Source organism: Propithecus coquereli, unplaced genomic scaffold (assembly GCF_000956105.1).
Source record: "Propithecus coquereli isolate 6110/MARCELLA unplaced genomic scaffold, Pcoq_1.0 Scaffold223, whole genome shotgun sequence".
NCBI classification, from domain to species: Eukaryota; Metazoa; Chordata; class Mammalia; order Primates; family Indriidae; genus Propithecus; species Propithecus coquereli.
In genome coordinates, this window is record NW_012147523.1 from 3,253,005 (window position 1) to 3,262,785 (window position 9,781).

At 37.2% G+C, this 9,781-nt stretch overlaps 1 protein-coding gene across 2 annotated transcripts in view; it reads left to right on the forward strand.

Annotated features, from left to right (window-relative positions):
• PALB2 (partner and localizer of BRCA2) overlaps positions 1-8,773 on the forward strand; it is a 34,987-nt gene extending 26,214 nt beyond the window's left edge. For both annotated transcript variants that reach the window (XM_012644976.1, XM_012644977.1), the window contains 6 exons: positions 75-160; positions 386-547; positions 1,451-1,567; positions 3,374-3,461; positions 5,714-5,862; positions 8,272-8,773. In XM_012644976.1, coding sequence (XP_012500430.1) covers positions 75-160; positions 386-547; positions 1,451-1,567; positions 3,374-3,461; positions 5,714-5,862; positions 8,272-8,482 — 813 coding nt within the window. In that variant the 3' untranslated portion in view covers positions 8,483-8,773. The remainder of the gene's footprint in view (positions 1-74; positions 161-385; positions 548-1,450; positions 1,568-3,373; positions 3,462-5,713; positions 5,863-8,271) is intronic.
• The last annotated feature ends 1,008 nt before the right edge of the window (positions 8,774-9,781 follow it).

Sequence of the window (9,781 nt, forward strand, 5' to 3'; positions counted from 1 at the left end):
GTTTATTGCCATATTTTAAATTAATTAAAAATGAAACAACCAAGTATAATTTTTGGCTGCTTTGTTTTATTTAGGTTCCAGTATTACAAATAGTTCCAGTGCCTGATGTTTGTAATCTTGTGTGTGTAGCTTTGGGAAATTTGGAAATCAGAGAACTCAGGTATGTAATTCCCAAGGAGGGATTTTTTCCCCCTTTATCTTTGTCTCCATCAGTTTGTTTTGAGTGCACGTTATAACCTAAGTTTGAGACTTAAAAGAATATGAATTTAGGTCTAAAGAGAGACTTGTTTTTTTAAATCAAGTTTCCATTTAAAATCTAACCCAGTCCTTTAATATTAAAGGCTTATTCCTAACTTCTCCTCATTTTTCCTTATATTTGATTTAGGGCATTATTTTGTTCCCCTGATGATGGAAGTGAAAAGCAGGTGCTACTGAAATCTGGAAATATAAAAGCTGTGCTTGGCCTAACAAAGAGGAGGCTAGTGAATAGCAGTGGGACCCTTTGTGATCAACAAGTGGAAATCATGACATTTGCAGAAGATGGAGGGTAAGAAAAGCATTGGTTGCTGTCAACTATTGGATAAAGAATGATTTTATCCAGGTTTCAGAGAAAGTTGGATTATTAGGATATGGTTTTTCTGCACTATAGGTGTAATACAGCAGGCATGGCTTCAACACAAGGTTGTAACGTAGATGCTGGTTAGAGAGGTGGAAGCCAGACATGGCAGGGAGGAAGTTAATGGAGTGGAGAGGCTCAGCAAATGTAGTTTGTTTTTTCTGTAGTCTTCTTTGAAATCTCTGCGTTTCTTAAATATTAGAAGTACCTCAAGTTCATAGATCCTTTCCTCATTCCACACACTTGGTGTCCATTGCTTCAGTGACCATCCAGATGCTGACTACTTGCAAACATACATTTCTAGCTGTGAGCTCTTCTTCAGCTCTAGACCTGAATGTGTATTTATTAGACACCTTGTAGACACCTCAAATTCAACCTGTTGAAAACTGAACTGATAGCATCCTGTCATATACTTGTTACACTTCATTATTATTTATCTGTCTTTCCTAATGACAGAGGGCAGGGACATTGTCTTATTTAGTCGTGACCTATTGTGGTAATCTAGGCAAGAGACAGATAATTGTTTAAATTAGAAATATGTTAGGGGAGATGACAAGAAGCGGCCAGCTTTGTGAGAGATGAGATGATAAAATCACTAGGACTTGGTCGAGAAGATCGAGAGGAAGGAAACAAGAATAATGTCATATCCAAGTAGATAATAGAAAAGTAACATATGTTCATTGTAGAAAGTTTAGAATACACGTTTTCTGGTTTAAATTTTTTTTCCCAGTATTAGGTTAGTTTTTGTTATGCATAGTTCATTAATGTGTAGAAGGGCTGCTTAGAAACTGCTTTGGTATAAAGTACTGATTTTTAATATTGTTTTAAATGCAGAAACAAAGAAAAACAGTTTTTGATGCCCCCCGAAGAAACTGTACTAACTTTTGCTGAGGTCCAAGGGCTGCAGGAAGCTCTGCTTGGTACTACTGTCATGAACAACATTGTTATTTGGTAAGCTTTCCCTGTAGGTCCTTGGTTTCCTCCTTTGTAGTATGAGGATATACCTCTAATTTTACAGTGGTGTCGTGAAGAGTAGATAAGAGAGTATATGTAAATATGATTGTGTCTTGTTTTTTTACTGTCAGATGCTATATACTTATCTTACCAAGAACATCATATTAATTCAGCCATTGTGAAAAAGATCAATCTAAGTAGAGTATTTTAAAATGAATGAACTATTTTTGTCAAAATGGTCCAGTTTTTGCTTCTGGTTAGTAGCTGAGTAGCTTCTATCAGACCCACTCTCTTCCTTCAAATAACTATCAGCTCTGGACAAAATATGAAAAACAACTATCTGAAGGCACCAGAGAGCAAGAAAAAGAAGAAAGATACTGGAGGGGTTTCTACAGTTAGAAGAAGGAAATGGCACTAGGCAAGTTTCCCATTCTTATGACTTTAAGCCGGAAGGCAGGCCATGGTCTGCCTGCTGGGTGACTAAAAGCCTAATAGAAGACCTTCTGTCCTACTGGCTTAGAGAACCAAGGACAGAGTTCAGGGTAATGGCAGCAACTAGAAAGTGAAGGAGAAAAGTCCCAAATAGAGAGCCAAAGAAGGAAACCTAAATTCTGGGTATAAGCTTTGTTTAAATATCTGGCTGTTTAAACTACATATGCAAGGGCAGACTCCAAGCAGCCCAGGTAAGACTGAAAGAACTAAACTGGGATTTCAGCATTTGGAGTTTAAGTTCAGCCAAGTTAACTGTTTACTAGAACAAACAAACAAAATGAATATTCTTCAGAGGAACCTAACAGAATCCACAGTTTTTGCAACATATTGCTGTATCTAAGATATAGTCCAAAGTTACTAGATATACAAAAAAAAAAATATGATAATAGGAACCAAATTAACAAATTTGTGAGATGGAAATCAAGTTGAGAAGTCTCCTACCACCTCCTTTCTTTTTTTTTATTTCAGCGTATTATGGGGGTACAAATGTTTAGGTTACATATATTGCCTTTGCCCCGCCTGAGTCAGCTTCAAGTGTGTCCATCCCCCAGATTGTGGGCACAGCACCCGTTAGGTGTGAATATACTCATCCCCTTCTCCTCCCTCCCACCTGCCTGACACCCGATGAATGTTATTCCTATATGTGCACATAAGTGTTGATCAGTTAGTACCAATTTGATGGTGAGTACATGTGGTGCTTATTTTTCCATTCTTGTGATACTTCACTTAGTAGAATGGGCTCCAGCTCTATCCAGGATAATACAAGAGGTGCTAGATCACCATTGTTTTTTGTGGCTGAGTAGAACTTCATGGTATACATATACCACATTTTATTAATCCACTCATGTATTGATGGGCACTTGGGTTGTTTCCACATCTTTGCAATTGTGAATTGTGCTGCTATAAACATTCGAGTGCAGATCTTCCTTTGGGTAGATGCCCAGTAATGGGATTGCTGGATCAAATGGTAGTTCTACTTTTAGCTCTTTGAAGTATCTCCATACTACTTTCCACAGAGGTTGTACTAGTTTAATGAGATAATGGAAAACTTTTCTCATGGAATTTAGAGAGACTTATCCCTAGTGGCATAGCAGATTCAACCTAAGGCTAAACTATCAAATTAAACTATTGGCAGAGTTACCCTATAGAGCTACTTTTAGCTTAATCTGTGACTAAACAAAACTAAGGTAGTGTGTCCCTTAGTGTTCCCTTGTTCACCTCCTAAAAGATGCTGTGATGGCTAAGAGAATATTATGTGAAAACCAGTTTGCTAGAAGAATGTGATTGGCCTATTTATTTTTGGTATCTAAGGAATTTAAAAACTGGTCAACTCCTGAAAAAGATGCACATTGATGATTCTTACCAAGCTTCAGTCTGTCACAAAGCCTATTCAGAAATGGTAAGTAATTATTGGCTGGGACCACTTTGTGTTACTGTGGGTGTTATTAACACTATTGGTCTCACTAAGTGAGAGCACTAAGTTGTAAATAGTAATTAACAGACCCTCCCTGTTGCCTATTTTTTCAAAATTGGATAGCAATGTTTGTTCTTTCTTGAAATTTATGGATGCAAATAAGTGTCGGCACAATGTATTATAATTGCTTGGGAAATTTTCTGGCTGTATGACTTGAAGGCAAGCATTTATTTCTAGCTGTGAATTTGTACTGAGAAATATTATGGCTATTATTATTATCAGACTTGGTTCCTAGCCACATGGCCATAAATGATTTAGGATGTGTATGAGTATCCCTAGAGAGGACTAAATGGTCCTAGACATGTTTTTCTCTTAAGCTTTAGTGTTCTCACATAGAAACAAAACAGGTACGTAACCATTGTGCTAATAGTCTTGGCTTACCGTCTAGTTTTGACATCTGAACAGGTTGAAGGAAGTTGTCCAGGACTGAGAAACTACTTGAGTATCCACCATTGAAGCCACAAGCAGAGGCAGAAGCAGCAGGCTCAGCACTTGTATAGAGACTGACTTGCCTAGTATCAGTGATAACCTTGAGACAATCAGGCACCCAGAGACTCTGAATGCAAAGAGTGCATCTTGCCCTAGCCTAGCAGGAACTGTGGGATTGAACTCAGAAGCTGTGCCGTCTTAGATAATCTGTCATATAATTTTGAACCTAACTTTTTTCATCCTTTAAATAAGGATTATTTAAAGGGTTGAATTTGTCTCTTAAATTTATCTATTATGCATTTAAATAATTTCATATCTTTTATATTACAACATTGATATGTATTTGATATTAAAACATTGAACACAGAAATGTGTAAAATAGTAAATAAAACTCCCCCATAAAGCTATCCTTCAGAAATAATAGTTTATTATTTATTGCACGATTGTTTAGTGCAGGGATCGGTTAACTTTTTCCATAAAGGACTGGATAGCAAATGTTTGTAGCTCTGTTGCCCATATGGTTTCATATACTCTGCTGCTTTTGTGCAAAATCAGCCACAGACAGTATGTAAACAATGCATGTGGCTGTGTTCTAATAAAACTTTATGGATACTAAAACTTGAATTTCATATAATTTTCACGCTACAAAATGGTGTTGTTCTGATTTTTTTCCAACCATTTCAAAATGTGAAAAACATTCTCAGCTCATGGACCATACAGAAATAAGTGTTGGGCTGGATTTGCTGTATGGGCCATAGTTTGTTAACCCCTTGTTAAGTGTATAGCATTTAACATTTTAAAATTCTCAGTTGTTCTCTGAACACAAAAGTAATTCATTTTCATTGATAAATTCAATTATTTTAGATATGTATGAAGTAGAAAATGAATGCTACTAATTATAAAATGGCCGTATAGTTTAATTTCCCCATCTTACATCCAAAGAGAAATATTCTCAATGTATAACATATATATACATATGTATGCATGTATGCATACATAGACACACCACACACACATACACTAATATTATTATTAGAGCCTGTAATTTTAAAGCTGAGAGATATCTTTAACACATTTTCCCACAGAAGCAACTACAGACATGGTATCTTTTTTTTTTCACCCTTACTCTTAGTAGAGAGTAGCAGTGTCTGGGTTTTAAATAGGCTATCGTAGCTAGCCTAAGAATCCAGTCACCACTTACAAGATTGTTTTTTGTTTTTTGGGGTTTTTTTTTCCGTTTTTTTTTAATTTTATTTTTTTACCATGTTTTTTTTCTAGAATTCTTCATGAGCAGAAACAAGATTGTTTTTATGGGAAAATGTGTTCTGAATTTTCCAAAACTGGCTTACAAATGAATATTTCTAATTTAAAGACCCCCTGCATGTGTTAATATGTCCTCTTTTTCTATGCCAAATTTTCCCCAAATGAATGGCATGAAATATAGTAGTATCTAAGGTATCTAAGGTGAAGGAAATTGATGAGTCAGCTAGATTCATGCCTGACAAAATTGGCTGAGAAAAACGTTGGGAGCCTTATGCTAGAAAAGCCAGAAGCCCAGCTGGTTAGAATCTCACCCTGCCTGAAAACAAAAACAAAAACAACAACAATGAAGCCAATGACTAAATCCTGGATACTTAAGAACCTATTGATCTTTCCTGTGATTCTTTGGTTTTGTCTCTGCCAACCCTTTCTTTTTCCCAACATACTCTTGACTGTCTATTTAATTATTAATTTTTCTCCTAAATTAGGGGCTCCTATTTGTTATTCTGAGTCATCCTTGTGCCAAAGAGAGTGAGTCGTTGGGAAGTCCTGTGTTTCAGCTGATTGTGATTAATCCTAAAACGACCCTGAATGTGGGTGTGATGCTGTACTGTCTTCCTCCAGGGCAGGCTGGAAGGCAAGTGTGTGGGTGACTGCTATTCAGTGGGTGTGACATCTTGAAAGGCATTGTGCAAATACAAAAACTAGATACTTTTGTGTCACTTAGATGAATGGAAAACAGGAAACACTACAGGGCACAAAAAATGTTAAGAAGTAGAATGAAGTTTAGTGGGTGTGAACGAAACCCCAGATTCCCTACATCCTGATTGAAATGGGATCAGATAGGTTTTTTTTATGTGGATTCAAGCCCTGTTATTTTCCCATTAGGAAAACGTTTTAAATACAGACAGAGTAATGAATGTTCACCTCAAAAAACTTATAAGCTACATTCTTTCTAAAGTAAAACTCAAGAAGTTTTAAATGTACTTTGGGAAGACATCTTCACTTTGAAATCTGACTGTGCCTCCATCATGCAGGCAGTTGATATGTATTTATTGATACATATTTATTTATCTATCGACTGATGCCACTGACACAGTTATTGGCATCCCAAGAGTTTTCTGAGCTGTACAGAGTTTTGAAGTAGTGCTGATATTGTTAGGTCAACCAAGCAACATCTAAATGTGTAATTCCAAAAGACTGCCTTTTTTTTTTTTTTTTTTTTTTTTTTTTTTTTAATGAGGCAGAGTCTTGCTCTGTCACCCTGGTTAGAGTGCAGTGGCATCATCATAGCTTACTGCAGCCCCAAACTCCTGGGCTCAAGCGATCCTCCTGGCTCAGCCTCCTAAATAGCTGGGACTATAGTCACGCACCACCATGATGTTTAAAATTAGAAGCAAAGATTGAAAATAGACTCAGAAATCAAGATCACAAAGTCTGGCTTTAATATCTCATAAGGATAAGGGACCTCGATAGTTACAGTGCATGTTTCTTTGGATCTTGTACAAAGCTTACTTGATTAATACACGTTCTAAAAGACATTCTCTATCCTTGTGCATGTGGCCAGCTGTGACGCTTCTGCAGATGTTCTTAACAAGAACCTCAGAACTATCATCTGCAGTATGTACTTGCATATAGAACTTGCTTTCTTGGATATGGAGAGAGAACTGTAGTCATTGGGCTAGAAATTGAAGATAAAGATAACTACTTGGTCAAGCATTTTCATTGTCACTTTTCAAATGCATTTATTCAGCAAACCTTGCAAGCCTATTTGGTGCCATTCCTGTAGGAAGATGTCTTAGTCCATTCAGGCTGCTACAAAATACTGTAGACTGGATAGTTTATAAACAACCAAGGTTTACTTCTCACAGCTTTACAGGCTGGGAAGTCCAATATCAAGGTGCTGGCAGATTTGGTGTCTGGTGAGGACTCATTTCCTGGTTCATAGATGGAACTTGTAGCTGTGCCCTCACAGTATAGCAGGGGCAAGGCAGCTCTCTGGGGCCTCTTTTGTAAGGGCACTAATCCCATTTGCAGATTCTGCCCTTGTGACCTAATCATCTCCCAAAGGCCCCACCTCCTAAGGAGTTAGGTGCACAAAGTTGGGTGCCAGGAATAAAAATATTGTTCAGTTCATTCAACATTCTTTGAGAGCTGACCGTACACCAGGCACTCTGCAAAGTGCCAGTGATACAGCAGAGAGTAATATTAAATAATAATAGTTAATTTCTATTGAGCACTTCCTGTGTGCCAGGTACTACGCTAAGCTTTTTTTGAATGGACAATTTCATTTAGCCTCACAACAGTCCTGTGAAGTAGGTGCTGTCATCATCCGCCCTGTTTTACTGATGAAGTTAAATAACTTGCCTAGGGCTGCGCAGCTCTTACATTGTAGAGTTAAAATGTAAACCCAGGAAGCTGACTGCAGAGCCCCTGTCTTAAGAAGACAACTAGGTTTCTGCTTCATCGTGTTATATTTTTATAGGGGAGAGACCCACCAAATACAGAAATAGGATAATCTCACATAGTGAAAAGTGCCATGAAGATAAAAACAGATAATGTCATAGAGAAGGGAACAGAATACAGTATTTGTGTGCACTACTTCAGATAGTGGATTAGATGTGACCTTTCTGTGAAGGTGATGGGCCTGAGTGATGAAAAGGACCCTGCCATGCTAAGATCTGCAGTTAGAGCCTGCCAGGGAGAGAGAATAGCAAGAGCAAAGACACTGAGGTGAGAGTGAGTTTGGCTCCTGTGAAGAATGGAAGGAAGGCCACTGCGAGCTAGCCTTCAACGGTACAAGATGCATCAGAGAGATAGGCAAGGACTGGACACGCAATTCTGTCCAGAACTGTAACACACTAGCCAATAGTCCTCTAGGAGATTGCAAATGTAGCCATTCATAATTACAGGGATTTTTGTTTCTGTTAATCCTTAGGGAAACATGGTTTTGGCTTATTAAAAAAAATCAGATTTCTGTCGTAGGGGGGGAACAATTATTTTTTGGATATGTGATCTGAATTGTTTCTTCTCTGTTTGATATCAGGTTCCTGGAAGGTGACGTAAAAGATGATCGTGCAGCAGCAGTCTTGACTTCTGGAGCAGTTGCCATTTGGGACTTACTTCTTGGTCATTGCACTGCTCTCCTTCCACCTGTTCCTGACCAAAATTGGTCTTTCGTGAAATGGTCAGGTACAGATTCTCATTTGCTGGCTGGACAAAAAGATGGAAATATATTTGTATACCGCTACTCATAAGTTAGGGTAAGATGGAAACACAATTCTCTGGGTATATTTGTCATAGTATTTTTTGGAGTTGGAAGCATAACGGAAAATGTCTGCATGACATTTATAATAATTACTGTATACATCCAGACGGACTTATTTTTCTTCTGATGGTGGTGGTACCACTGATCTTGAATGTTCAGTGGGGAAATGCTTGGTTGGGGAAAAGGGTTTTAAGTTGATTTTTGTAATTCCCACATTTGCACATTTGTTTTTGTGGTGTACATAAAGCTTCAAATGTCAATAAATATTTATTTTGATACATTCTGGTTGGCATATTCTTTTTTTCCCCGTTCTATTAAGGTCACTTTCAGAAATAAGAACTAATTGTTATCCAACTAGAATATTTAACACATTAACTGCCACACGAGATGTATTTAACTCAAGCTAGTTTTGAGCCCATGGCCTTGTGAGGCAAAACCTGGACAAAACCCTGCAGTTGGTTTGTGAAAATCTTACATGTTGATATTCTTATTGTTAAAATTAATATCGACAAATTAATTCTAAAAATGTGTATTAAACGAATAGAAGTAAATAAATTTCGTTTTTCATTAAATTTTCATTAAATTGGAAAGGATCATTTTGTTTTCAAAGTTTTATTCTATTTTCATAATAGAACACGGTGGCCCCAAGGAAAAAAATTTTGTTTTCTAGTGTGGCAGTCAATGTTTTAATAATGTTTACATAGTAAGAGTCAATTTTAACTAACTTAGTATATTAATATGCAATATACTTTTTATATTATTTGTAATACTTTATTTTCACATACACACTAAAAGTAATATAATACCTATTACAATATCCTAATTTAGAAATACTCTTACTCTTTTTCATTCTCATATGCATCCTTGATACCAGTGCCTGCATTGTCACTAGAGTCACTTTTGAGTCAATGACACAGCTTTACTGAGTATATCACCTTCACCTCTGCCTAAGGATCTGAGAGAAATTGTTAAAGTACTAATCTGCTGTTATAGTTGGAAATTTTATCTCTAGCTACAAGTATTTATTCGCCTAACATTCTGAGAGTATACTTTTTAAAGACACATTTTTCACCTGGTTCTAGTGCAGTGGTGTTTGCAACTAATTGATTACAACCAGTTACAGATTCCTTTGTTCCTTCTCCACTCCCACTGCTTCACTGGACCAGCCTTTAAAAAATAAGTAATTAGGCCGGGCGCGGTGGCTCACGCCTGTAATCTTAGCACTCTGGGAGGCCGAGGCGGGCGGATTGTTTGAGCTCAGGAGTTTGAAACCAACCTGAGCAAGAGC